A 27,603-nucleotide genomic window follows, 5' to 3' on the forward strand; every position below is an offset into this window, starting at 1 on the left:
CCGTATGTGCCATATGGGAAATAACAGCAATGATAGCATGTAGGTACATTATATAAACTACAGGTCTGAACACCTGCTGTGCTCGACCACAGTCATAAATGAATGTGTAAAACAAAAATGCTCATGAGCTTAAAAGGTCATGATCAGTAAGTTAAAGGGACACTCCAGTGATTTAGTATTTCACTTCATAAAGCTGGAGATCATGGGGGCAATAGATTTTGAAAAAATAATAATAATGGCAAACAATTAAGCAACATTTTCTTCTCAGGCTTCTCCCTCCAGAGAGGTAAAGTAACACTAATAAAATACTGCATCGCACTGGAAAAACAGTTCAAGACAACATTAAATTTTGCATGTTTATTGAAAAACATACTTACAAGATTCACATTTCTTTGTACAGTCATATTATGTTACAGCACAAAATATGAAACTATGTGTCACGTTAGTTCTACAGCTATTGCTACAGCATTTTAACTTTTACTGCCATGATATCTTTTCATTACACAGCACATCCATGCAAAACATTTTATTTCAATTCTTGTAAATACAATAAGGAAAATTTCCCCAATCAGTTATGATAATACAATATATGATACAAATATGGTTAAGGAACCATGAAGTGATGTCAGATGGGCTGAAAAAGTATCTTACAAGGAGCCCACCTTTCAGCTGTTACAAAGGTTAACCTGTTCCGTTACTGATTTTACAGTCTTAGTGTTACATCTGCACGAAATTCAACCTTACTATGCAAACTAAAACATTTATTTTTCCACTTCTGGTGGATCCGGTGTTTCTCTCTCTGCATTTGCCACCGTTGAATGCGATGAAAATGCCATTAACTTCTCCTTTTTTACAGAACAAGGCTGACTCATAAATTTCAGCTGACCTTGAGTTGGTTCATTTACATCACCTTGCGAAATGCAGAGCTGAACAATGCCAAAGAAAGAGAGTGAGTCGGTTTGAGTAAATGACTTTTGTCCCTGAAAAAAAGCCCTTGTCCCCTTTAAAACATCTAAGCAATACAATAAATGACAAACAATAAATGACTTTTTAATTTCTTTTTCTGTATCCTTCTTTTATCACATTACTGACATGCCTGAAATGTACAGGTGCTGCCAAACCCAGCACACTGTAGGCCTATTATCTCCTGAGTCCTCCATATCTGTTGTGTATTAAAGTAGGTGATGTGGCACTTTATTACTCTTTCCCTGCTGTGATCTTTGAGATGGAGCCAAGGTTGCAGCAAGTCAAGGATGGAACCAGAACCCCACGTTTTTCCCATACCCATCACCACCGTGGGCCTCATAAGTTGGAGTCTTTCTCTGAGACAGGATAGTAGCCATTTGTAGTCAAGGTGGCGTCTCCCCCGGGAGCAAAGATGGCCAGTAACCTCTCCTGCTCCCTCTTGGTCTTGGGTAAGCTGTCAGACGGTGTGATGAGCAGCTGGACGCGCTGAAAAAAGATACACCAGTGTTAACAGGCTTCAGTTTTGAACATCTTGACTGAGCAAATTCCACAATGGAGTAAGTTCAAGCCAGGACCTGGCTCAGAGGGGACACAGGATATCTGATTTAAGACCAAGACCAAAACTGGCATACGTATCCTGCAACTTCAGACACTGATGGATCACAAAGAGCTCTATAAGGGCCAACTCTTACCTCTCTTAGTGTCCCCTGGGTGGTGCTGATCTTGTACACCATCCAAAGCGGGATGCAGACCATGGAGGAGAGAGCGAGCAGCCAGCCAATGACATAGCCCCACCATGGGTACACATACTCATTGTTGTACTTCAGGGGAGTGTATTTGATGAGGGAGAAGGCAAAGGTACCCTGCAGGGACAAGGAGACACGTATTACTGTCGGTGAAGAGTGAGGTTCTTCGAGGGGGAGGCCTCTGGTGCTGTCAGGCTTTGTCATTTTTGGAAAAGCCTTGATGCTACTTAATTCGTTTGTTGATGCTCACAATGCACGTGGCTGGGGTGAAGAATAACCAGCAGTACTTGATGTAAGGTCCTGGGCGGTAGCCAATCATGTCCTCAATGTTATCGTAAAAGCGATTTGCACCTGGAAAAACAAGTAAAGACATTTATCTCTTTGCCGCGCCTCAGTGCCTGCCAGTGATTAGAATCAACACTCCTTGTTTGATTAAAACAAATAGGAAAATCTTTAATGTTTGAGGATCGCTTACCATAGACCCAGGCAATGCAGACAGTCTCAAAGATGGCCATGAAGAGAAGACACATGCCACTGGCTGCATAGTAATCAAACAGCTGGAAGACGTACATGCCCCCCTACAAACAGAGAGATGTAAAGCTAAGTTATGCTAGGATGTTGAACCTGATACGCTTAATAACATGAAACAGGTTAAAGTTAACTAAATAAACTCATGAGCTGAATTGAAATTGAACTAATTTTACACTTTGTGTGTTACAGATCTACCTGTAGCCACACACAAACCGCAGGGAAGTGGAAATGAAAGAATGAGAAATAAACTGAACTAGTTACAAGACTCAAACTTTCCACATCTCAAGTCACAATTTTTCTGACTCTGCATGTAATTAAATAAAAAACACACTGAAAATCATCGACTTGTAGTAGTTTGACTTGGCAGGCTTCAACTCTATCTATCTGGTGCAAAGTGAAACATCTGGGGTGTCTGTTCATGCACTGCCACAGTTTAACTGATAACACTGTCAAGGGAAGTTGATGAAGTCAAGCATGAATGGAGTGCATCACATCTGTGTCAGGCAAGCAATTCACGCGGCAACAGCAGGCATGTTGACGAGGTAAAGCACCGAACTGTGTGACTTTACTTGTTGTTTGCAATCTAGATTGTACTTCCAACACAGTATTTTTTGATAATCTGTCATTAAAGAATCCAGATTCTGCATGGTTATTTTACTTTATTTTATTTTAAATGCTGAAGCCCAAAACTGGACACTTCAGGCGTGACTTCAGCATTGCGATAGCAACACTTGAGACTGACCTGAGACTGACCTGAGACATGCTGCATAAAACCTTTGACTTGCTTGTACTAAAATAATAACTTGTTGACACCTCTGCAGAGCATTCACGCTTCCAGCTGTGCAGAGGTGAAGACATATCAACTGGACTCTGTAATAGTTTATTTCAGCGGAACAAAGCATCAAAATCACCAGGTGCAAGCAGCTCCCAGCAACAGCCTGATCTAAGTGTGTGTGTGTGTGTGTGTGTGTGTGTGCGTGTGTGCGTGCATGAAACTCATTTCACTAGTTCCCCTTTCAGTGGACATAGTTAATTGCTCTGTTAGGACAAACACAATAAGGAAAATTTAGGACATTAACTATAAAAATCAGGGCCATCTTAAATACTGCAGTGAATGAGTGCAGATCTTTGTCATTGTGCGTGTATAGTTTGCATCTGTGTGTGTGTGCGGCCCCAGAGTGTGACCCCTACCTCCATCAGCATGATGAGGCCCATGAAGAAGGAGAAGAGGCTAACAGCTAACAGGAAGAGCTCCCTGCGGTTCTTACGCCGGAACACAGCAGGATACATGTCAACTACCGCCGTCACAAGGCTCTCGACACACACAAACTGGAGGGGGACGTGAGGAAAAGAGGGGGAGAGAGAGGTAAGAACAGGAAAGTGAATGAAACTCTTTGTTTGTGAGCTATAATGAAAGAAAGATGTGCCCAGCTAGCATCATCTCAGTGCAATTTACACTGACGAACACCGCAAAAGCAAAATGAGTCGCCGCATTTGTTCAGTAATCAGTGCCATTGTGGAAAACAGTGAGTGTGTGGTGGTTAATCATGTACCTGGCTGTCAAGGCCTAGGAAAACAATCATGATGAAGAAGAGGGCGGCCCACAGAGGAGAGAAAGGCATCATGGACACAGCGCGGGGATAAGCTATGAAGGCCAGGCCAGGACCTACGGAGACGAGTAAAACAACATAAACCGGTCAAATAAAATACTGGCCAGAGCTTATACAGGCTTATTCCTTTTTCTCCAAGCCTTGAGGTAGTTGATGCAAGCCTCACCAGATTCTGCCACTTCTGAGATGGGAACATTCTGCTCATAAGACATGAAACCCAGGATGGAGAAGATTGCAAAGCCTGCCACAAAGCTGGTGCCGCTGTTCAGGAAGCACAGCGACAGGCAATCTCTGCAACGGAAGGGACATCATCAAGCTTTAGAGTCACACAGGTGATCATATCTATCACACCCGATGTCAATGATGACAAAGAGGCTGCCTTTAAGCAAATTTCCTGCACCAATTAGGATTTGTGTTGTGACTTTTTCCATACTGAACCATGTACTCCCTTGGAAGCCCCTGTTTTTTGAGCATGTATGTACGCACATAGATTGTTTGCATACCTGTAGCAGTTATTGTTGTATTTATTGTAGCTGCCCAGTGCAGTCAGCGACCCTAAACAGATGGCATAGGAGAAGAAGATCTGGGTGCCAGCATCCATCCACACCTTACAAAGGAAAGAAAAATAATAATAAGTCACTGAAACAAAAGCGATGCCAAATGATGCACACAAGCATACCATGCAGTGTTTAGATAATCCAGAGGAATTCACGTGCTGTGTGTCAGCATACATAATCATTGACTTTTGTAGTTTCACATCAGTAAAGTGTTAAAGGTCCGTCATGGATTGTTTGTCTCTACACTGATTAACAAACCAAGCCTCCAAAAATACATATATAGCGTGCTGGAGCTGAGATGAACAGCAGAATGAGTCAAAACATTCTTTATCAGATACAAAAATGTAGCAAAGGGAAAAGGCGTCAATAATGTGCTGAATCTAGTTTATTTGGTTTGGTTTTGTGGCAAACTACGACAGCAGCAGAATTAGAAGATCAGTAATAACGGCACTGAACAACAAGAGAGATGCATGAGAGGTGAATCGAGGGAGGGAGCAGAGCCAGTTAAAAACTTAGAGGTGGGGGAGGCTGGTTATACGGCTGTCTGCAGCTCGGCCCTGGTAGAGCTCGTGTTTACAGTCCCTGTGGTGTCCTGGCCCTGCGTTTGATCCCTGCGGCCCCTGCCTCTTTCATGGAGAGCAGATGGACCCAGCAGAAACTAGCCTCCCCAGCAGAGAACCATGGGATTCCTGCACCTGGTGCGCCCTCGCCCACGGGGACCACATCGCTAGATCTTCTGAAGGCCCTCATTGGGACCACCGTGATGATTCATAAAGCAGATGTCAATCAATGTATTCTTTTTTTTTTTTTTTTCATTTTGCCTTTAATTTGAAGGGGTTTGTGTGACATCCTGGTACCTGTGGGTCCGCCAGTCGTCCCAGGTCTGGATAAAGGTAGAACTGGATGCCGATGCCAGCTCCAGGCAGGGTGAGCCCTCTGATCAACAGCACAATCAGCATGACGTAGGGGAAGGTCGCCGTGAAGTAGACCACCTATGCAGACACACGCATGCAGAGATGTTAAATATGCAAAGAAGAAACACGGCAGAGAGAGGAAATAAATACCAGATGTCATCCTCAATGCGCCCTTCTAAATAGACAAAAAAGGGCCACCTGGTATTCTCACAGAGGTCCCCCTCACCCACCTTTCCCGTGGATTTCACCCCCTTCCAGATGCAGAAGTAGCACATGACCCAGGCGATGAACAGGCACAGGGCCAGGTCCCAGTTCAGGGAGCCCATGTGGTCAATGCCGGGGGAAATCCTCAGCGCTCTTCTCCTGCAGGGACAGGAAAAGAAACACCAAGGTGATGCGTCACTGTCATTTTCAGAACAGCCATGTGTCAGCGGGAGGAGGTTGGGGCGGCGAGGAGAACTCACTCCCAGAACTCGATGACAGGAGAGGTGGAGTTGAGGTTGATCGTCTGGTTGATTGAGGTATTTCTCCTCTGAAACTCCACACAGTTTTCTGGCAGGGAAAAGAACAACAAGTAGGAATTCTTTCATGTTAAAAAAAAAAAAAACACATCACAGGAACTTCTGTTGGCTTTTGATGTACATTTGTTTACCTGTGTTCCATGTGTTGTTGCAGGACGACCAGGCCAGGTCCCAGGAGAAGGAGAAAGACAGGTAGAAAATGCCCCATGCCAGAACAATGATGTAGTAGAAGTTCAACAGAGTCACGATCACCTGGGTGCCATAGCCAAGACCTGCAGAAAATAAATTTTAGTAGATCCCTTAGTGGCTCTGCCCAAAGATGCCACACCTGTCCTACCTACCTTCAAACAGAGGACTGATTTTTCTCCAGCAGGTAATGCCTCCCTCGCTGGTGTATTGGCCCAAGGCCGTCTCCAGGAAGAAGACGGGAACACCACAGGTGAAGAGAAAGATCAGGTAGGGGATGAGGAATGCACCTGAGTTGAGAAAGAGAAAAGGATTTCAGGGGTGGAGCTGACTTGTACTTTTTGACCATCTCCAGCCTCAGTTCCCGAAAATGTCAATCCCGGGTTTATCAAGTCACGGTTAGGACGACAAAAGATGCGTGTAGTGCATGACAGTGAATCATGGAGAACTTTCTCTCTCTCCTACCCCTCTCACCCTTTCTTGGATCACTTATTACTTATTATGCATTACTCATTACAAGCGTGTTTTCTCTGTCTCTAAATGAATATGATGCTTCTGTTCACACCAGATCGCCTTTGAATAGTTGCGAATTTGACCAGATTAAGATGGCTTGAACAAACCATGCAGAATTCAAGAGTCACAAGTAGGTGATGTTATATTTTATATACAATAATTCATTTTACTGTGCCTGATCATAAACTGAATTGGTCTGAAGCTGCATTAGCTCTCTCGATGCTCCTTTCTTTGGCTGCAGACCCCAGCCACTGCCACTCTCTTTCGCCTTTTGAGTTCGGCGTCCCGTCGGGCGGCCGAGGATGCTTGGCGTGCTCAGATTTCCGCCTCTCCGCGGGGACAGCTGCTGTGAGCGAGGAGCAACAACAGCTGCCTGACCCCGATCAGACCTGAACCCTGACCCTCCGCCACCCCATGGAGGGAGGAAGAGGGGCGTCCAATTTAGCAGCTACACAAGCATGTCCGCAAGCAAACGGGGTAAAACGTTCTCTGGGGTTTGGTTAACTGTGATGTGATGATTCTATTTCTTTCACCTGAGCTCAAGTGAGTCTAAAAAAGGAGCACTCAGGTGTTCTTTCAGGCCTTGTACTGTACTTGTTTTTGCATGTATTACCACTACTAGTACTACAATCCTGCATGGTTGATTGTAAAAGTTGCTTTCTTTAAGCCTGACACACCAGTCAACTGTGCATGCAAATCTTGAGGTTTTCAGTTTTAGCTGTACCTTCTGTCAGTGCTGAGATTCATTAATGAATTCACTGAACTATAAAGGAGAGGGACATCCATCAGCCTCTTTCCTCCATGCACTCAGCTCATCTCCCACTCACCTCCACCGTTCTTGTAGCAGAGGTAAGGGAAGCGCCACATGTTGCCCAGGCCGATGATAGAGCCGGCGACCGAAAGGATAAACTCTATCTTGTTGCTCCACTGGCCCCGCTCCTCCATCTTCTCCTCCGATGGGGGCAGCAGGTCCTTGGTCTGGCCGGTGCCATTGGGAAGGCCTGCTCTGGCAGCGTCTCCTGCAGAACAGACAAGGAGGAGAGCAGAGGAGGATTGCAGCAGCTTATAGAAGCTGGTTGTTGCATGAAGTGTTGTTTTTCCCTGCTGCCCTCAGTAACAGTGAGGATCCCCTTAAGCAAGGTACAAGACACCAAACAGTTCCAGCTGCAGAGTAGGTGACAGTGGAGCAAAATAGTGCATAGATAGAAAAGGGGCATGCATGCTCAGTCCTTTTCATCTCTTACAAAGAACAGATTCACCTGAAAACACACAAAGTGATTCATTTGGAGCTGTGTGTGCATTATGAATTGTGTCAATTTCATATAAGCGCAATTCAATCTTTGTCGTTGCCTAAAATACAACAATCAACACATTAAAAGAAAGGGCTTTAATTAACTTAAATCCAGTGAAATCGTAGTAAAAGTCTCCAGATGCTCAGTCTGGGAAATGACATTTGATTTGCAGCTTACCTTTCATCGCAGTGCCACTCGATCTTCTGTTTGTAACTCTCGTCTCAAGGATGAAGCGGTCTCTGGAGATTTATCGGTAAATGCTCAGGTTTTAGTATTTAACATGACCGGAGCGAGGGGGCGGGGGTTTGTAATGCTAAACTTAGGCCGGCCTCCATGTCCTTTCCCTTTCCTCTGCCCCCTTCAGAGCAAAGTACATCACCTGCCATGACTACGCGAGTAGAAGAAGGTGCAATGGGAGAGTCCAGCAGGGTGACAGCATGATCAGCACTGTGTCAGTTTCTGCTGTGGGAATGCACAGTAAAAAATATTGAAATCTTATGATTAGGAAATTCCTGCAAAAGCACAAGACGATGTATGTTCCCATCATAGACAAGCTGAGGCATTAACTGAGGCGATTTGATGAAGATGGTGATCCACACATCATGCTCACATGATGGTATGGCAGGCTATAATATCACAAGTGGGTCAAACTGTGTAAACACAAAATTGCACGTTGTGCAAGAATAAACTCAGTGTGACAGAGAAGTGCGTCTGCTTTGGGTGTTGCTGATCTAACACAACAGTATTACTATTGCTACCCAGCTGCTGGAGTAGGGGGAAAGTGTGTCTTGTGTGAGCAGTGCTACACTCTGCTATACAGCAATGGCTGTGAACGGTTTTTGTGACCATTGAGGCAGTTTGTCAGAAATTCCACTCGAGAATCAACACAACAAACAGCAGGCGATGAAGATGTGGCGGCGTGGGATGATGGAGCAGCCGTTATGTAATCTATTATGTGCCATTACGGTTGATTTTGTTGATGCCTCGCAGCCCCTTGTGACCGCTATTTCTGACAGTCCCGGTCAGAGCGGTGACAGAGGTGAGTCACAAAAGCAGCTGAGGTCAGTTCACGCCGGATTTGACTCGGCTGAGTTAGAAGTGGCCATCAGCACAGCCCCCCTCCCGCCAAGCCCCCACCCACAATCCTCCGCTCTTTCGTTTGCAGTTTCTGTAAACTCAGACATTTATGTGTGAATCCCACAGAACTGTTGCTTTTTTTCTCTCCGTGTTGAAAGATCAAGGATCAGAAATGAGTGAGAGAAAACTTGACCTGTCATTTGTCTTTTGTGCAACAGGGACATTTCCCTGCTTACAGCGGAGGGGGAAAAACACACGTAACATGGAATTCAGCAGGCAAGCCCTCATACCAGAGCTCCACAACATGCTTCCACATCTCCCCTCTAATTGAGCTTAATGAGTAACGCAGGAAATGTGAAGCTTGACTTGCCACTTGAAATCAATCAACCTCTCAATGACGTGACCGCAAGTCCCCACGGAGCCCTCGGGATCATTGCCGTGTCAAATTCTGCCAATTCACCCCAAAAATGAAAGACGAAAATATTTTTTAATTTTACTTTTGCTTCATTTTGCCTGCTAGAGTTTTTGTTGCTCTAAGAAAGAAAAAGAACATCACAATTATCAATCATTTGACTAGCAATAGTTTATTAAAGGTGAGAAAACAAAACAAAAAAAGCCACAATCCATTTGTTTAATTGCTTAAAAGTATGTACATTATAAATAATTCCACTACATTACAACCATTTGTGTTTCCTAGTCTGGAGTCCTACATACTGAGATGTTACTGTCTGAGGAGCCAGGCGGAGGGCAGAGGGGAGCGGTTCAGGATGTCCAGTAAAACACGACTGAGGACATGTCTGTTTATTTGCCTGTTTGCACTGAATACAACAGCTGGAGTAAGGGGGTGTTTGGTTTGAGTGTAAGTATGCATACCGATGACTTATTATTGTTCAAGGGAGGACCGGCAAGTAGCTGGTGGATGTTTCTAGACCTAAAACGGTTGTCGGAGGACTGCATCGTTTCTGCGCACTAACAACCTTTTCAGCAGATCTTAGCGCTCGCAGAGAGAGCTTGTCATTGATGAGGCCTCTGGCTGACGGCGGGTCTCTTCTCTGCCTTCCAGATGCAAGGTATCTTTTTTCTTGTGCTCTATGATCCAGGCCTTCCTCGTCCAAGTTCACTCATAAAGGGCCCCTCAGATTCTGTTCAGTCTTACAGGTTGAGGGGCTGAAACGCTAGCCTGGATCCTAGGTTTTGTGTTATGCTCATTGTGTGAGGTACAGTATTCAAAGTCAGTCCTAGGCTGTTTTTTTTTTTTTGTTTTTTTTTGTTAAGCGCTAACTGCCCTGCTGAGTCTCTTGCTGCTGCTGTGAAGTCGCTGGGTTTAGATGAGAGGTGGCAGGCGCGTGAGACCACGACGCCACGACGGACGACGACGGCAGACCCTGCACGCCGCCGCACATCGATGTCGACAGCACTACGACGCTCTCCTCTGTCACCTCCTCCACGGTCATCCCTCCTCCCCCTCCCCCGCTCGCCCCGGCGGCCTTCCGTGAGCAGTCCACGCAGATGTAGTCCTCGTTCTCGGCCATTTCGCACGACACGCCCACGCACACCTGGTGGAACCACTCGTCGCAGCCGCCGTCGCACTGCACCCAGTCCACCTGGAAATACACACAGGCAGGCATGTGAGCGAGGATTAAGGAGGGACGACTACCAGGAAACATTATGACAATTATTGAAAAGAAAACATGCGGCAGCGGTTTGTCAAGCAAAGCATAAAACTCGAGAAAAACATCATTCATGTGTAATTTTTAACAGCATGTTAAAGCTGCGAGTCAGTCATTGTTTGATTGATATACTGTACTGAAAACAGAGCCAACAGGAAACAGGCCAAACACTGATGGGCTGCAGATGATCTTGGATATGTTCTGCACACTAGTCAATTTACTGTGGAGTGAAACACACTGGGCACAACCCACATCTTTAAAGTCCTTCTCCTCTGCTCCTCTGGTATCCAACTATAAGTTCACAAACCATCTCATCAGTTTGACGCTTGGTGGGTGTGCTGGTTTAATGCTGGTTTTACCTAATTTGAGTTACATTGTGAATGTTTGAATGCAGTGGTTAACTTAACGTTATCAAGCTATCCCATGTAATGTCCAGGGAACCCGCTATATCTCGGTGTAGCTGGCGAGCTTCAGCATGAATTCATGATTCTTATCAATAGTTATGATATAGCGATAAAGGTTTCATCCATTCACTGTTAAAAAAAACTTGGAGTTAGATTTCAGTGGCAGAATGTTTCTGTCAGCATCTCCCATAAAACCTGATAACCTCAGTAAACTAAAACTGGTGGCGTATTGTACTATTAGTGTGATTTTAATCAATTTTAAAAGAAAACTGCGTTCTGAACTGCTGTGTGAACTGTGGGGGCTCTCTATGATACTGAGATATCTGCAAGCAGCAACACTGGAGGCAAAGCACTCATACAGATCCGAACAGGCTCATTCTGAGTGTGCATCACACTAGTACACTAAATTCTACAAAATATGAGTGCTTCATTAAGAGACTAAAGAGCACATATTTTGCATACGCAACATTCAAACACACTGAAAAACAGCAAATTTTTGTTGACTTGCTGTCAACAAATATATTTATCAACGTGGTGGAAGCGCTGTGCTATCTGGAGCAACATTTTATATCATATTATTATCTATATGTCTATATATCTGCTTATTTATAATCATTTTTCCTATTCCAGGTGACCCTGTTCAAGGTTGTGGGAGCCTGGGCCCCATCCCAGCATGCAGTGGGCTACAGGTAGGATACACCCTGGAGAGGTCGCCAGTCTATTAAAGGACTAACACACAAAGACAGTATAAAATAATTCATGAAATCCACACCTACTGGCAATTTATGTCTAATTTGCATTTGTTTGGACTCATGCAAACACAACAACCACACACACACATGCACACACAGATGTCACATTTGAAGAGTCCTGGATTACATTATCAGTTAATACAAAATATTAATCTCTTAATTGTGTCATCATCCCAAATTCAGGAGTTGTCTTCCTAGTTAAGCACCCTCATAAAATCTTCACCCACGGAGATGCATGCCTCCCAGTTCCTCAGCTCTGATTGGCTGGCCCCGCAGACACACAAGAGAAGGGGACTGGCCACTGGTTAACTTGGTGGACAGTCTGCAGTGCTGTCTCCGAAAAGGACCACATCAGTGTGTCCTGTTAATACGTTATGTGTAACTCTCTTTAAGGTGTTCCAGTGCTGTTATCAGCTGTTGATATTCAATAAAGTTGCATGACGTTCATTTTGAGAAGTGTTCGTTATTAACTCGGCAAACAAAAAAAAAACAAAACCTGTGTCATTCATACGGGGACACCTGGGCGTCTGGATTGCAAACTTCTTGTGATGAAAGCGTCAACCAGAATTTACTGACTCTCGCAGTGTGGTGGGGATGTGAAAGGAGGGTCAAGAATTGTCTAACTGACAAGGTGACCTGTCAATATCATGGACCTCCAACAGCCACATTTTAACAAGGCATCATGTCTGATTTTGTTAGGTTAGTCTGCACATCAAGCTTGGATGAAGGGACTGCACAAAATTGCAATTTTACAGACATTTTTAAGACCGAAAAGATAGAGAAAATTTAAAAAATCTCTTCACAGCCTATAACCACATCACCAAAGGTATTATTAGGCCTCTGAACACAGAGTGAACTTTTGCAGCTAAACATCTAATCATTGAATTCTTATATCATAGGTGTGAGACATGTTTACAGGCCTTCTTCTGTATGGATGTCTCTTTATCATCCCTCCATACGACAGTATCCTAAAGTTTCTCATGTTGAGGATCTGTGTTTCACAGAAGTCTAAATGTGAATGTGAATGATTATAGAAATAAGTTAACAAAATTTTGCTTCTGCCAAGTTCAGACCAAAGATTCATGAGATGAACCCCTTTCAGAATGCTGCAGGGAAAAGTTCTGGTGGTGTGAACTGGCCTGTCTCAGCTCAGCTCAAGCCGGCTGATGCCGTTGGCCGTGCCTCGGCTTGTGAAGCGGCTGGTTTTAAAACGTAAGCCGCGTCAACTGTTTGACCGGCCGATCAGTTCGCAGCGATGTCAGCGGGTCAAGTCCGTTACATACTATCAGATAGTTTTGGAGTGAAGAGAGGATCACCTCATCGGTTTGTGTGAGGAACAGCCGTGTCTGTATGACACAAGACTTAAAATCTATATTTACTACAAACCTGAAAACTTCACCGCTAACCTTTTCACTCTCCACTGCTCGCCCTCTCTCACTCCCTACACTTCCACCTTTTATGTTTTTCGCCTTTTCATCAATATTAGAAGCAACTCACTATCGCTATCCTCATATTGAAGATGCTAGAAATTTAATCCAGCTACAAACCAGCAGTGACAACGCAAGCACAGAGAGTCATGGCTAGGGAAACAATACACCGTCTCGTCTGGTCACATTGGTGTAAATTGGATTTCACAACATTGCAGACCCACTCATTGCAAGTAGTTACATTAAGTGGAAATTCTTTTTGATAACTGATTCTCTCATTTTCAAGAAAGAATGCGAAAGATTCTCTGCTCCCTCTGGGTTCTCTGGTGAAAAGATTTGCTACTTTTCTGTTTCACATCATTGTAAACCAAACGTCTTTGGGGTTTTGGACTGCTGGTCGGTCAATGCAGGACACCTGAAGACACACCTCGGCCATTTTTCACTCTTTGACATTCTATAGACCAAACAACCAATCCAGAAATAAAGCTCATTCTAAAATGTAAATTACATTGAGTTGCAGCAATTCTTGACTCACTGTGACATTAGTGAGTACAATATTTTTAAATGTGCTTGAAACTTTAAAAATGTCATTATTTGATAATGCTGAGATAAAAATCACATGAATTTTGTCCATATTTCTAGTAAACATGCAGCTTCAAATCAATATTTTAAAAATATTATTTAAAAATACAGACCTTTGAGTTTTCAACAGGTGCACAGTCACATGGTTTGCTTTGACCTCTGTTAATTGCTAAACTGTAGCTGTGTTTATCAATCATCTATGATTCACCCCTCGTGCCTCTTTTACTGCAACACAACCTCTTGACACAATGATCTAAAGTGCTGAAAGTCAGACTTGTATTTGTGGGAAAAGACATATTTCATTACCACACCACAAAACTGGTTTTCACACGTACTGCAGAGGCCAGTGGCACGATGAGTCCTCACCTTATCTTTACAGGGTCTCTGGCAGTTCTTGGCTGCACACACGGCGTTCTCATCGTTGGAGTCCTCAGCCCCCGACCAGTCATACTTGGAGGGAATGTCGAGAATCTTCTTCTCCTTCCTTTTCTCCAGCCCCTCCCTGATGGCCTCCGCCTTAGCTGCCGCCTTCTCCTTTCTCTTCCTCTCCTTCTCCTCCTTGGCTAACCGCTTGGCCAGCTGCTTCATCTCCCGGTTCTTGTCCAGGTTGAGTTTCAGTTTCTTCTTCTTGGGTTTGCCCCCGAGACCCAGTTCCAGACCCACCCTTTTCAGCTCTTTGGACTTGGCCGGTCGCATGTCGCCCATGGCCGAAGCCCCACTGGCGGCGGCAGCCATCAGCATGTGATGGTGCTCAGCTCTTTCTAACTTCCTTTTCCTCTTCTTCTCTGAATCTTTGAGCTTGATCTTCAGCGGCTTCTCCATCAGAGAGTCATCGGGCTGTAGAAAAGAAAGGAAAGATGAAAATTCCTCAATTTGACCTGCATCTACACAAGTCAGAACCAACCCAACTAGTGTTTAGTCACTATCCAGCATTTGCCATGGGGTCCAGCTGCGCAATCAGGTTGCATAATGGATGACCTCCCTACCTCCATGACCTGCAGGAATCTCTCCTCAGAGGGGGGGTGCGTGGCCTGCAGGATCCTCCAGATGTGCTGGGTCTCATCCAGGGACACCTCCAGCAGGTCTCCCAGCATCATCAGCTCCTCCAGCTGGGCCTTAGCCTGCGGGGACAGCTCGAGCACTGGCGGCTCCAGGCTGCGGGGTACCAGGGGGGTCTTCCTGGGCTGCTTTCTGGGTGTGCCCACATCTGAAATGCAAATGTTCTCAGTATGCGATGACGGAGATATTTATTTGAGAGGAAACCAGCAAAGTGTAAATGCTCAAAAGACAGTTGTTAAAATGAGTATTACAAATGTTCAGTGTAATTGCTGTTTTTTACTGCTGTCAGACATAATACTAGTAAGTGAATGTGGCCTCACTTTGCACACAGGACTTGGAGGCTGAGGAGTAGGCGTGTTCGGCGCAGAAGGAGGGCGTGGCGGCCGGCCACATGTGACTGACCACCTCCTCAGACTTCACAGGAATCTCTTCATCGCAGAACAGGTAGGGCTTCACTTCGCCGGGGTCCTGCAGCAAAAGCAGGCAAAAGAAGAATTAGAACAAAAAAGAAAATTTCCATGGATTATACGCAAACAGCATCACTTATTGCTGCCTCACAAACCTTCATGTCATAACCGTAAGTCTCCCTAATGTCCTCGTCTGAGTCCGTCTCCTCGTCATCGTAGTCCACAGACTGGCGAGGTGACGTGGCTCTGCTGAAACCTGACTGCTGGAAGGTCTGGATGTGCCCCTGGGGAAGAACAGAAACATACACACATATTCAATGTCTCTAATGTTTCTTATATTTAATGAGATACTTTGCCACACACCTTTTCATGTAATCCTAACATGAAACAGGGCATAATCAAATAATGACTTGCATAATTTTAACCACAAACAACTTATTTAAGAGAATTATGTATGTTTCTATGAGATATCAGGCTGTGTGTCGCCTGTAACATGCTGCATGTTTTTTAATTTTTAGACTGTCAATCTTGTGTTCTATTTCATATTTACACGTTAGTGCCCTCTTCTGGTGCATTTTATCCGTACATCCAAAGCTGCAGAGCAAGCCATGATTAGTGTCTGCACCTCAAAACAGGATTCCTCGAGTGTTACTGGTGTTGTACTGTATCACAGCAGAAATTGGAGCACCGTGGAATCAACGAGAGATGAAAGTCTAAAGTACCTGCAAGTCAGGATTGGCAGCAGCTTTCTGCAGCTCGGCATTGATGATCTTCTCAGTTTTCTCCCTAGCAGCTTGCTCCACCATGCGCTGGCTCAGCACAGACAGCTTTGCCAGGGCTGAGGAGAGCTCCTCCGTTGCCAGAGCTTGACGCGCTCGGTCCTGGTACGAGTTAGAACAGTCAGGATGGGTATTTAGAGAAGAGATCAAATGCAAAGCATGGTAATTAAGAGTTCAAAGTAAAGCAGCTATAATTAGAATGAGCAATATCATTTTTCTGCATACCTGCCAGCTCATTGCTCTCTCTGTCAAACACTGGAGGGCTTCTCCTTCAGGCAGACGCACCGGCAGCTTCTGCAGCGACACCAGCAGCGACAGGATGGTCTCTAATCTCGGCCTCCTTGACCGCTGACACAGCGGGCACAGAAATTTGGAGTCTTTGTTATTGTTCTGCCAACCCACACCCAGCTTCTTCTGAGATCCCGTCTTGGGCAGGGGCACGCACGCCCCGTGGAACCAGTCCTTACAAAGCTCGCACTGCAACATGAAGCCGCTCGCCGTCTTTCGACACAGGCAGAACTTGACCTCCTCGATGCGGTCGGCCATGGCCATCTTGGCTAAATTGGCAGCACGGAGTGAGTGGATGGACTCCACTTCTTTCTGCTCCTTGGCTTTGAAGGCTGCTACAACGATGGAAGGGTCTCGCACCTCTTCAAGACTCTCCTCCAGGTCGCTCAGGGTGTCCGGGTCAAAGCCTCCTCTCTCCTTCTCCATGAGCTCCTTGACGCGTTTCCTCTTGCTCTTGCTGTTGCCATAGACCCCAATGTCCACGCGAGGGCTGAGGACCTAATAGAAAGCAACAAAAAATGTTTTTATTCTGCTTACAGTAATTATTTAGCTACTTTCAGTACAAGACATAATCACTAACTGTAAGATTTATACATCTGACAAGCAAGCATCAAATCAACTTTTTTCATGATGGCCTACCTGGAGCAGTGTGTACGTGGAGTTCTTCTTGAGGAAGGTGCGAGCGGTCCTCTCCCTCCAGGCTCGAGCTGCAGCCACCTGAGACTCCACCTGGGCCAGTGGATCAAGCCGGACAGGGATGGAGCGACCCCTGGCCAGCAGGCTCTCCAGCTGCTCCAGGTAAGCATAGCTACTGCCGCTCTGCGCGAGGTGGACGCACAAAAGGACAAAAGGAGAGAGGTTAGAGACAGTTTAGCTGATGCCCTGTATAACATACAGGTTAGGTGTCAATCAAAGGTCCTCAAGAGGACCCACAGCTTGACATATGGCTTCTAATTTATGTAGTGTGCACGTAGATAGTACCTGAATGGCTTCCACCTTGGCTGTCCACTCCTTGGCCTTCTGTAGCGCCTCTCGGAGGGCCAAAATATTCGGTAGGTACGCTGGGATGTTCCTAGCTTCCAGCACAATGCTCTCCAGGGTCACCATGCTGTGTCGAGGCCTGGGGTTATAAGAGGACAGGCATGCGTGGGATGATCAAGCAAGACTCTAGTAAAAGACATTTTTGTAAGAGGCATCTGTTGAGGTTTACATGTATTCTGTCTCTAACACGGTTTGCTGAATGACAAACAGCTGAACAGCACAGCAGGAAAGTGCAAGTGTGAACGTATTTGTATTTGTGCAACCTCACCTGGCCTGCAAGCAGGCGCGGGCCTTATCCTCCCATCTCTCTGAGACAGTGAGGATCTCCTGCAGCTCAGCCATGGCCTTCTCCACAGCGTGGTGGGGCGCCAGGCCCACCCCTGAGTCTATCAGCCTCTTCATCAGCTCCAGGGTGACGCGGTGAGGCTCAGCCAGGGTGACACGCACCTGCGTCATGACGAGGAAAGCACACCATATGTGATGAATTTCATCAATTAAAGCAACTCCAGCAGACCACACAAACAGGTCGCGTTGTAAGAGCCCACCTCGTCAAGCCAGCGGGCCTGCTGGAGCTCCTGTTTCAGCCGGGGAAGCTCTGGCAGCTCGACGTCCAGGCCGCTACCCAGGTCCAACAGTGCCTGCAGCTTGGAGGAGTCGGGCATCTCATCTGACAGTGCCACCTGGGCTCGCTCGTGGAAGTCCTCCACATTCTCAAGTAACTCCTGGGAGTCAAGGAAAAGAAGCAGGAGTCAAGTACAAGTTTTTATGCGACAGTGAACCAGAGTGGAATGATTCTGGATGACGAGTGGAGCACGTCGCCTTGTCTCCATCGTGCTCCGGTACCACTTACACCATGAGTTCAGAGTAAATAAAAGCCTCTCTGTTACAAAAAACTCTTTGGTCATTGTTGTTGACCATGAGAGCAGTTTGTTTTTGTGTGGGTTATGGGGTGATATTGATTTTTGATTTTGATTCATTTCTTTTTTAATACAGTCATTGTTCAGTTTGTGGAAGTGTCTGAATTTTGAAAGAGACACACAATAGAGAGAGAACTCATGATGAAGAGACTCATTGCTTAAACTTAAACTTCCTTAGCCTGAGAAGGAACCGGACAACTCTGCCAAACTTATGTTTTATTTGCAATTTCTTCTAACCAGCATTTGGGCAAGAATTAAAATACAACAGAGCGGTTTGGAGCGAGTAGTGAGTAATCTGAGTGAGGCAGGATGAAATCTGAGTTCAGCACAGTGGCTCTGAACCGGGGAGCGAGGAAAACGAGGCAGCTCTGGAAATTCTCGCCGCTCCACTCTGCTCACATGCTCTGGTGTGAACTGCATTTCAATAGTCATTCAGACTATTGGGTGCCTGGGTAAGAATATAGGAATAGAGGGGACTCACTTTGACTTGTCGGGCCTGGCTGATGATGCAGGGCAGCCTGTAGAGCTGATCCACAAAGGCCTTGAGCTCATCCACAGTCAGTTTGGTGCGGTTGCGACTGCTCTCGGAACGCAGACGGCTGCTGCAGACGCACATGGAAAAAGAGTGACGGAGTAGTTCACCACAGATAGACACAGTATTGATTTGCAAATGGAAAAAAAAAATTGTGAGTGTACATGCAGGGCAATCAGAACATTGCTTGTCTGTTGGATTACATTTAGGTGTCTCCATGTCCACTGACCTGTGCCTCTGTTTGCGGCTGAGCAGCAGCTGAGCTACAGAGGAGCATGTCTCCGCCTCTTTGACCATCTCCCTCAGGCGACGGAACAAAGCTTTCTCAGGATACTTCCTGTCCTCTGCATCCTCCAGCAAAACCTTGAGCTCAATAAGATCTACAAAACACACAAAACAATCATCGAATCGAACACAGAAACACCCACTCATTTTATTTTTGTGCAATGTGTACACATTTTATTGTAGTGTTGAAGTCTAAAACCTTTCTTGTTTTTCTGGTCAGCAGCCAAGGCCTCGGTGACCCTCTTTGACCAGGTGTCATAAGACTGAGCGCGTGTCTTGACCCCATACAGCATGGAAGGAAACTCCTCCAGATCATAGCGATACCTGAAATATATTGTGCAGATATCTACTTGAGAATATGGTGTACGTGGTGAAGTGAATGTAGAGCATAGCACTGCTAACCCAAGCCTGAAAGTACCCAGTAATGTATCAAACTTAGGCTGTGAAAAATTAGATTTCTAGACCACATACTGTACTTATTTTTCTTGTTTGACATAGTTTGCACTGAAAAAAATCTCTCACCGAAGACACTTGTTGCCTAGTGGACAGTCACAGAGATCTGCTGCATGGTGGAGACAGACCAGCCGCTCGGGGCTGCAGGAGCAGGTCAGTGCAGACAGGAAGCAGGTTGTCTTACACTTGTGACACTGGCGCTCATCGTCAGGTAAAAGTTCAAACACCTCCTGCTCTGAGGACAGCACCCCCTGCGGATGAGGAGAAAAGAGAGGTGATGATGCCATCTCGAAACATACTGGGAAAATATAACTCTTGCAATGTGAAAAGGACACCCAAAACTTCTACATGCAACAAACAACATAAAAAAGACACTCACAATTTCTTGGACAGCCTGTCTGAGTTTTGTCTCCTCCTCCATCATTTCCCCCATTTCCTTGAAGACGGCGGCGGCCAGTTCCACGTCAAGACTCTCTGGGTCGGCAGCCATCTTGCACAACAGCTCCTCGTGGGAGAAGACGCAGTAGCGGTGGAGGCGTCGGTAATGGGCCACACACTGACGACCCATGGGTAACTAGTGAAGGGTGAAAGATCAACGCCCACATTCAATGTAAAAACATGATCCTTTTTTAAAATGGAAGAGGAATTTGCTTTTCCCTCACCCAGTCAGCGGTGCAGAAGTTAACGGCCTCTGCGAAGTTGTAGCCCTGGTTGAAGCCGCTGTGGTAGGCCCTGGGGAAGGTCACCACGAACTCCCCTGCACACTGATTGGTCCTGTACACCTGAGGGGGGGAAGTGCACACATATATTTGACTAATCAGCGTGGATCAGATCCAACATCCACCCCACGAAACATCCAAGGATCAGACTACGTACAGGGACACCGTGCTCCATGAGGACATTGGGATTCATGATGGTGACCAGTTGATGGAGGAGGTCAGGCTGGGAGTCAAACAGCTCTGGAGCCAACTTTTTCATTACGGCCTCCAGCTGCTCTGCTGCAGAGGCTGGCACTCCGTACCAAGTCTTCGGTTCACCCCTGGAGAACAGAGGAATAATTTAGCATTAAATACATTTAGGTGATGCTCCACACACAAGTGGAACAGAATAAGGTTAGTTTCATGAATAATTCAATATTTTTACTTTTTCCAATTGTCAGCAGCATTTGTTGCTTTTAATGGGCATATGGTCAGAATTGTAATAAAGTCCTTTGTTCAGTCTCACCAGTGTAGGAAGTTGATGGAGTAACTCCAGTGGTCCTCGATGTGCCAGCAGAATGAGGAGAAACACATGCCCACATAGAGCCAGGGCACCTTCATACCCGAGATGTCCACATTGATGTGGGTGAGCACCGACTGCTCCAGCACTGGCATGTTGTTCAGGTTCCAGCCTGAGTTGGCATACTCCTAATAGGAGAGGAAACAATGTTCTTTCTTTCACTTGCAAATGTCATTTCTTTACTTAATGTAGCACCATTAAGTTAAAGTGAAAGAGCTTTTAGGGGATATGTTAGATGGAAGTCTGATGAATTCAAGGACTCAGGAAATGTCTCTCTGACAGAAGGGAATCTGCATTGGAAGTATTTCAAAAGTTATAAACCTCTGAATCATCATCATCTCACCTCCTCATCTCCAAGTAGCCTCCTTTTACCGTCCCTGACAGGAAACCCGCTGCCCACCTCCTTGGAGCTGATGTCAGCTCCGTACTCTACGATGACATCCTCCTCAATGCTGCTGACCAGGCGCCAGAACTCTTTCTCCACCAGCTCTGTGGGGACCATCTGGGGGCGCAAAGCGGAAATAATGAAATCCCCGTGCCTTATCGCAACAGTGAAAAGCCTGCGAGCAATAACGCATTTAACCTCCAATTGTTAAAGCCGAAAGTGTGACAGCAAGGTGATGGAAGGGCGTCCATGTGACTATTTACATATTCCAGCTCACTGGGTGGATTTTACGTACATGAACAGGCATGTTGAAGTAGTCAGACTTGAACTGGTCAGCCATTTCTCCAAAGCTCTGGAGGCTGTACTCTCTCACTGCCTGCTCGAAGCCGAATGCCTCCCTGGGCTTACTGCACTCCTGCGGGGGAAGATGGACAACACATTCAATATAACAGAACTTCACATCATGTGCATTATGCATGAAAAAGGTTAAATATATAATGGGAAGATGGAGAAATGACTCTACAGTATTCAAGTCTTACCTCAGCAACACACTTAGGGCAGCGCCAGTCCCCCTTGGGCACATCCTGTAGAGGTGGGATCAGGCAGAAGGTGTGGTAGCTGTCATCACAGCCGTCACACAGCAGGAGCCGGTCCTCCTCATCGCCCCGTCCGCACACCAGACAGAGGTAGAGGTCAATCTGGGGGATCAGTGGCACAGAACAGAAGGGGATGGTCACACCCGCAGTTTCTCAAGATAAACATCAACCATAAGGCAAATGCTGAACACACTGAGCTGGTACTCACAAAGTTGACCTCCAGCGTCTCCTTGCGCGGTCTCATTTTGATGGCGAAGGCCTGGGCTTTCAGGTGACGCTGCTTCTTGTTGAATGCATCATCTGCGTGACAGGAGGAAAGTGCCGACGTAAGGACGGAAATGCTCGGTTACACTGTGGATGTGTTGCTCAGCGTCGGCGCCATGTGTAAAAACACAGGTCAACCAAAAATGATCCTTACCAGCTGATACAATCTCCAGGCCGACCATCTTGGGACTTGTACCAAAGATCTTTAGGCCTTTTGGCTCCTTGTTTTCCCTCTACAGAAACACAGCAACAACAACAGCAGACTGTGAAACAGAGTGATCCCGCTAAAAGGCCAAATGTTAGACGGCCTCTGGGGAGCATGCTTGTCGCAGCTGGGAATCTGGAAAGGGGCGAGAGAGGGATGCTTAAAGTTCCTCTCCACTGAAAAACAGGCTTTTTCTTCTTGTTCCTACAGTTGAATGTTTGAGCTTCTCTGTGCAAAATGATGCATGTGCAGAGTTTGACACTGAAAAGATGTTTTCACATTCATTTGTTGAAGTGGAAAGTTTCTCTGTGCTCACTGAAAAACCCCTTTTCAGGGGCGTGCCTTCGAGCATTAAGTGTGACATCATAAACAGTTTGGAAGCCAATCCTGGCCCAATATGCAACTTGCAAAAGTGTGATGAGGAAGCTTGAAGCCTCCAGTATACATACACATGTGTGTTAATGAGGAACATATCAGATACAAATTATTATTAAAAGTAGAGCAATTTATATGATAAAACATGTCTGTAGAGGCTCTTCAAAGCAAAGGCATGAATTCCCAGGGGGGAAATAACGGCTCAGGTTAAATAACACTATTTGTTTACGGCTTAAATTGAAAACTGAGCCAAAAAAGTTTCACTTCTCATCAAGCTAATGTTATTAAACGCTTACTATACTTTTAAGATCAGCTTGGCAAAAAAGGTCAAACTTTCTCAGTGTCTCCCAATCTTCTTGTCTACCCAACTACTGCAAATATTTATTTTAGCAAAACACTTGCTTCTATTTTTTTTCTCCTTCATTTACCTCAGACTTAAGGCGCCTGGAGCGTCTCTCAGGCAGAAGCCGGTCTTTGGTTTGCATTCCATCACCCTCCCGATCTTTCTCCTTATCCTCTCCGTCATCTTGCTCCTCATCGTCCATTGCCTCCTCACCAACTCCCTCGTCCAGTTCCTCCCCATCATCTCCTTCTTCATATAACCGCTGGATGCCCTGGAAGGAGTGGAGTAAAAAGAAAATTAGGTTTTGGACATGTTTTAAGATCCATCCATTCCAGGCTTTGAAGAAGCAGGGCTATCATTACTGCGACATTTGGCTCGGAGCTGTTTGATTTGGTCACGCCAAGTTTGGTTGGTGTGCCACAGCATAAAGCCGTCCAAGACTGAAATTTGAGAGGGCCGCTGGGAACAGCCAAAACACATTTAGCTCAACGGGGAATAAAAAGTAAAGTAACCAAATAAGAACACCTACTCACAAAGTGTCCACTTACTGCAACTTCTGAAAGTTGCTGTACCATACATTTACAACATGCATTTTGTATATGGTGCAAAATGATGAATGCCTGGAACAGTATGCATAATTATGCACAAGTTCAGGTCAGCAATAACATTGTGTTTACATGTTCCTGGTTGTCAGAGCCTCTATATCGGGGTTGGTCGAAAACACCGAGACTGCTAGTGTGCAGCTATATGAAGCATGGTCTGATTGTGTTAGCTTGTCTATGATAAATTGGGACCACTCACAGTCAGTGTGGCCCCAGACTGGAAGAGCTCATATGGATAAAGGATCCTCTCATAGTGGGAGCGCAACAGTGAGCCGGTGCCTTTCCCGTGTGGGAAGCCCATTCGACTGGCCACCTTGGACCATCGCTTCTCTTTACAAACCATCTCAAAGCCACCCTCTGATGACACAATCTGAAACACACAGGAGTCCAACATGAGCTTAAAAGATAAATAAATAAATAAAAACAGCATGACACACCACACAAAGGTTTATGGAACAGGCAACTGGCTAAAATCAGCATTACATAATTAGACAAAAACAGACACCTCATAAAAAGCAATGGATCTAGTTTTACCTTGCTGAGCTGATAGAGGTCCAAAACCTTTCTCTCCACGTGAGGGAATCGGATCTTGGATCCCTGCAGCTCCCAGAACTTTGCAATTTGGTCCAGAAAGTTGAGCTTAACGCGTGTGAGGGCCTGGACAGAGAGGGAGAGAGAGGAGAAAGAACAGACTCTGAATGCGGGAGCCTAATGTTCTGCTGTTATGCACACTGGACACCACAGGCAATATTATGTCTAAATGGCTGCTCTTAGCTACACAGCCATGCTTCTCTGGTCATATGAAAACCTCATTAAAAAAACCCTTGCACTGAACATAAGAGGAGGAGAAGGTTTGAAGAAACACACATCCAAAATTTTAACAGGTGCAAGGCAGAAGACACTGTGGGTGAAAATATGTCTGTGTATTCTGCTACCTAACATGTATTGTTTCTCCTTCCCAGATGTGTCAATCAAAATTTAATGCAGTCAGAATAATTTCCATAATACATGTTTTACTTCTCAATGTTTTACTTGCTGTGTTCTTCATAAAACAATACCGGAGACACACCGTCACTCAGTATCATTGATATGATGGCATAGTGTATCTTTCTCAAAACTCACCTCGAGTTCATTCAGTCTTTGTACTCGAGGAGTGAAGCGGAAGTTGCGTACATCGCAGGCAAACGGAGGCTGCCAATCCTGATGAACAAGAAGACAGAGACATTAACTCATCCCAAAACGTCAACGGTGAGGAAATGACAGCGACAGCGCTGCAAATTTGAACAAATCAGCATTTCTTAAGAAAAACAGAACATGAGCAGAGCTTATTCAGCAAGGCTATGGGCTACAACTAGAGCTGCAAAGATTAATTGATTAGTTGTTAATGATTAAATTAATGGCCGACTATTCTGACAATCATTAATCCGTTTGAGAATTTTTTTTTTTGAGGAAAAAAAAGGCAAAATTCTCTGATTGAATATTTTCTGGTTTCCTCACTCCCCCATAACAGCAAACTGAATTTAGTTTTAAAAGGAGATCAATGTTTTTCACTATTTTCTAACATTTTGTAGACCAAACAACTAATCGATTAGTCAGTAATTCGACAAATGAATGAAAACAGTTAGTTGCAGAAGTCTTAAAAACAAGATACCACCACTCATACAGTTTGAAAAGTGCAGTTGAGCCTATTTTTGCAAGCACCAACTGTGCAATAACACTGCCTCTTCGAAGCTATTATTTTCAACAGGTAATTCAGTCTGTTCTGAAATGGTATTAATGCTTTGTGGGCCACACATACACAACCCAACAGTTAAAGGTCCTAGAAAATTGAGATGCACGCAAAGGGTTGATTGCGTGTCTACATAACATAACATAAATATGTGGTTATTGTCTGACAGAAGCGACAGGCCTCCCTGCATGTGGTCCAGTGTCGCATCTTCGTAGCTAACGTGGTCCAATCATCGTACTGTAACTTAGCTAGCCACGAAGAAGAAAATAAAAACAAAGGAATTGTAACCGGAACAGTTGAATTTATTGCGCCTTTCATAAACTTTTCTGGACAATAAATGAAACCCAGTCTCACCCAAGTATAAAATATGTACAGCTGAGTGCATAGAAATTAAGCCTATTTGACCTCTATTAGAGTAATGGCAACTGCCTTTCGCAAATTTCACGCAGGCCCGAGTAAACCAACACTAACTACGTAGGAGTATAACAGGCAAATCCTCGCACACTTTAATCGCATGTTTATATGATATGTGACTTTACCTCGGGGGGCCGGATCTTGCAGATGCCCGTTTTCTCCGCGATGGGTCGGATCTTGTTGATAAATCCTAAAGGATCCGAGAAATCCTCCCAACTCGGCTCAAAAACCGGGCATTCCGGAGGGGGGACGAACTCAGCAAATGCAGACATTGTTGGTGTGGTGCCAGTGAAACAGTCTTTAAAAATAATAATATCTAATGAAATGCACCGAGTTGATCTTAACAATCCGTGATTAGTTCCAATAATTTTCCTCTTGGGGAACTTCCTCCGTGTCCATCATGATCTTTCAAATCTCCAAAATAACAAATCACTTCAATGACATGCCATCCCTGTAGCGATAACGAATCACAATCTGGTTTGAAAGTGAATGCATAAACACAACAACCGATCTGATCAATGTTTTCCCATCATCCGCAAACAGCGGGCCGGGCCAGGCCAGGCCAGGCCGGGGAGTCTCCACCACCACTCCCCTACCTGGGACGGAGGGCTGGGTCAGCCCGGAACGCCATCATTCCTTCTCACAGACGACAACTTCACAATAACCAACCCAGCAGTGAAGACTTGGGCCAGGGACGATCACAGGATTTGAAAAGAAGTTTGTCAACACAAAACAAATGTACTCCGGTTTTACGGTGTTGGCTGCAATGTTATGTTACGCAAGCTAACATTGCTATTGCTACGTCTGTGTACCTGGGTAGTGCATGATTTCTTCGTGATGATGCATTTCGAACAAAGTTATCCACGGTTGGCTGAGTACCGTGGCTAGATGGTAATGTTCATTAGCCAACGCAATCACGCTCACTCGCCGGGCTTCCTCAGATAAACTGTAGTCTTTACGTCCACTTCTCCGATGACCTGATAGCTAAGTATCAGTCAAGCTGGACCACAACAAGGAAGCTAGTGGTGGAAAACGTACATTGGTGGCTGGTGTCTTTACTCCGTGTAACAACCCCCATTCATTGAAGCATTCGAGGCAGTGGAAACCTAGCATACAGCTAATGTGGTTAGCTAAAATCATCTTAGCTACCGCTACCCGTTGCGCAGCTAACATTGGCGTTAGCTGAGAAAGTCGGCTGAGCAGGACAGTCCACCATGTCTTGAGTAGGTTAATCGTTATCAGATAGAAAAAAGGCAACACTCGTTCTGCTTTGTTTCACCGGGCATCACTTTTCGTATAATTTAACGTCGTCTGTAGGTGTTGTATCCGCATTAGCTAATGTGCTAGCCAAAACTAGCAAGGTTGGAGGGGGGGCTGTTATGGTGCCTTCGTGAACAGTCGGAAACTTTTTACTACTTCCGAGGTCGCTGGTTTTAACAGAAGGCAGTGTTTAGGCTGCAAATAGCCATTTGCAGCACCTTCTACCAGGAAAGATTTATGACCGCAATTATGTGTTCTATGAATACAATGATGGTGAGATGACATTCAGGTAGTAATTAAGGATTCATTTGGCAATCATGGGCTTATGTGTGGTTGGATTCTTTTAATAAGCCTTCCTGGAATGGCTACTATCTAAACGCCACGTCTGAGCAACCGCATACCTGTCTCTGCACAAATCGGGCAGTGACAGTACCATTAAAACGACTGTGGCAGCCTGTATGCAAATAAGGACACACACTACAGACAGGGCACGTCTACTGCATGGCACACCGTCGAAACGGTCAAGTTTAGAAAAAGATCTCAGGGAGTGTGTCATGTAGCCAACTAGGCTGCAGGGAGTGCGAAAGACCCCTGCCGTCTGTTGTGCCACTTTGACCTTTTCTACAGTCGTAACTTATATATT

At 45.4% G+C, this 27,603-nt stretch overlaps 2 protein-coding genes across 3 annotated transcripts; both read right to left on the reverse strand.

Annotated features, from left to right (window-relative positions):
- Nucleotides 1–1,302: 1,302 nt before the first annotated feature.
- Nucleotides 1,303–8,020, reverse strand: LOC121626074 (sodium- and chloride-dependent GABA transporter 2-like). Its single transcript, XM_041964433.1, has 15 exons — nucleotides 8,014–8,020; nucleotides 7,372–7,563; nucleotides 6,187–6,321; nucleotides 5,977–6,117; nucleotides 5,789–5,876; nucleotides 5,555–5,687; nucleotides 5,268–5,402; nucleotides 4,357–4,460; nucleotides 4,020–4,144; nucleotides 3,797–3,909; nucleotides 3,435–3,572; nucleotides 2,188–2,290; nucleotides 1,963–2,063; nucleotides 1,659–1,829; nucleotides 1,303–1,452 (listed from the first exon to the last, which is right to left on the reverse strand). The coding sequence occupies exons 1-15, from the start codon at nucleotides 8,018–8,020 to the stop codon at nucleotides 1,303–1,305; spliced, it is 1,836 nt and encodes a 611-aa protein (XP_041820367.1).
- A 1,458-nt stretch (nucleotides 8,021–9,478) lies between these two features.
- Nucleotides 9,479–27,078, reverse strand: kdm5a (lysine (K)-specific demethylase 5A). 2 transcript variants are annotated; one of them, XM_041963595.1, is made up of 29 exons: nucleotides 25,826–27,078; nucleotides 24,680–24,757; nucleotides 24,092–24,214; nucleotides 23,757–23,927; nucleotides 23,041–23,226; nucleotides 22,187–22,265; nucleotides 21,977–22,068; nucleotides 21,712–21,870; nucleotides 21,468–21,587; nucleotides 21,131–21,289; nucleotides 20,734–20,915; nucleotides 20,386–20,548; nucleotides 20,172–20,291; nucleotides 19,889–20,083; nucleotides 19,579–19,760; nucleotides 19,256–19,380; nucleotides 19,001–19,151; nucleotides 18,721–18,841; nucleotides 17,868–18,044; nucleotides 17,591–17,769; nucleotides 17,263–17,401; nucleotides 16,921–17,100; nucleotides 16,219–16,779; nucleotides 15,937–16,095; nucleotides 15,370–15,498; nucleotides 15,128–15,275; nucleotides 14,735–14,955; nucleotides 14,115–14,585; nucleotides 9,479–10,517 (listed from the first exon to the last, which is right to left on the reverse strand). In XM_041963595.1, exons 1-29 carry the CDS (start codon nucleotides 25,970–25,972, stop codon nucleotides 10,191–10,193), a joined length of 5,244 nt encoding a protein of 1,747 aa, XP_041819529.1. In that variant the 5' UTR covers nucleotides 25,973–27,078; the 3' UTR covers nucleotides 9,479–10,190. The 2 variants fall into 2 exon arrangements, with proteins under 2 accessions (XP_041819529.1, XP_041819528.1); XM_041963594.1 differs by having other exon boundaries at nucleotides 21,712–21,879.
- Between the last annotated feature and the right edge of the window lie 525 nt (nucleotides 27,079–27,603).

This window comes from Chelmon rostratus, chromosome 22 (genome assembly GCF_017976325.1).
Source record: "Chelmon rostratus isolate fCheRos1 chromosome 22, fCheRos1.pri, whole genome shotgun sequence".
Classification (NCBI taxonomy): Eukaryota; Metazoa; Chordata; class Actinopteri; order Chaetodontiformes; family Chaetodontidae; genus Chelmon; species Chelmon rostratus.

Excerpts from the sequence above, each read along its gene's own strand:
- LOC121626074 (XM_041964433.1), bottom strand. Across the intron at positions 5,403-5,554 it reads GGGTGAAATCCACGGGAAAG|GTGGTCTACTTCACGGCGAC; the intron begins GTGGGTGAGGGG and ends GTGTCTGCATAG. Across the intron at positions 3,910-4,019 it reads CTCAGAAGTGGCAGAATCTG|GTCCTGGCCTGGCCTTCATA; the intron begins GTGAGGCTTGCA and ends TCGTCTCCGTAG.
- kdm5a (XM_041963594.1), bottom strand. The coding sequence starts at position 25,972 with ATGTCTGCATTTGCTGAGTTCGTCCCCCCTCCGGAATGCCCGGTTTTT. Across the intron at positions 23,928-24,091 it reads ACCTCTATCAGCTCAGCAAG|ATTGTGTCATCAGAGGGTGG; the intron begins GTAAAACTAGAT and ends TGTGTGTTTCAG. Across the intron at positions 19,761-19,888 it reads GACAGGCTGTCCAAGAAATT|GGGGTGCTGTCCTCAGAGCA; the intron begins GTGAGTGTCTTT and ends CCTCATCCGCAG.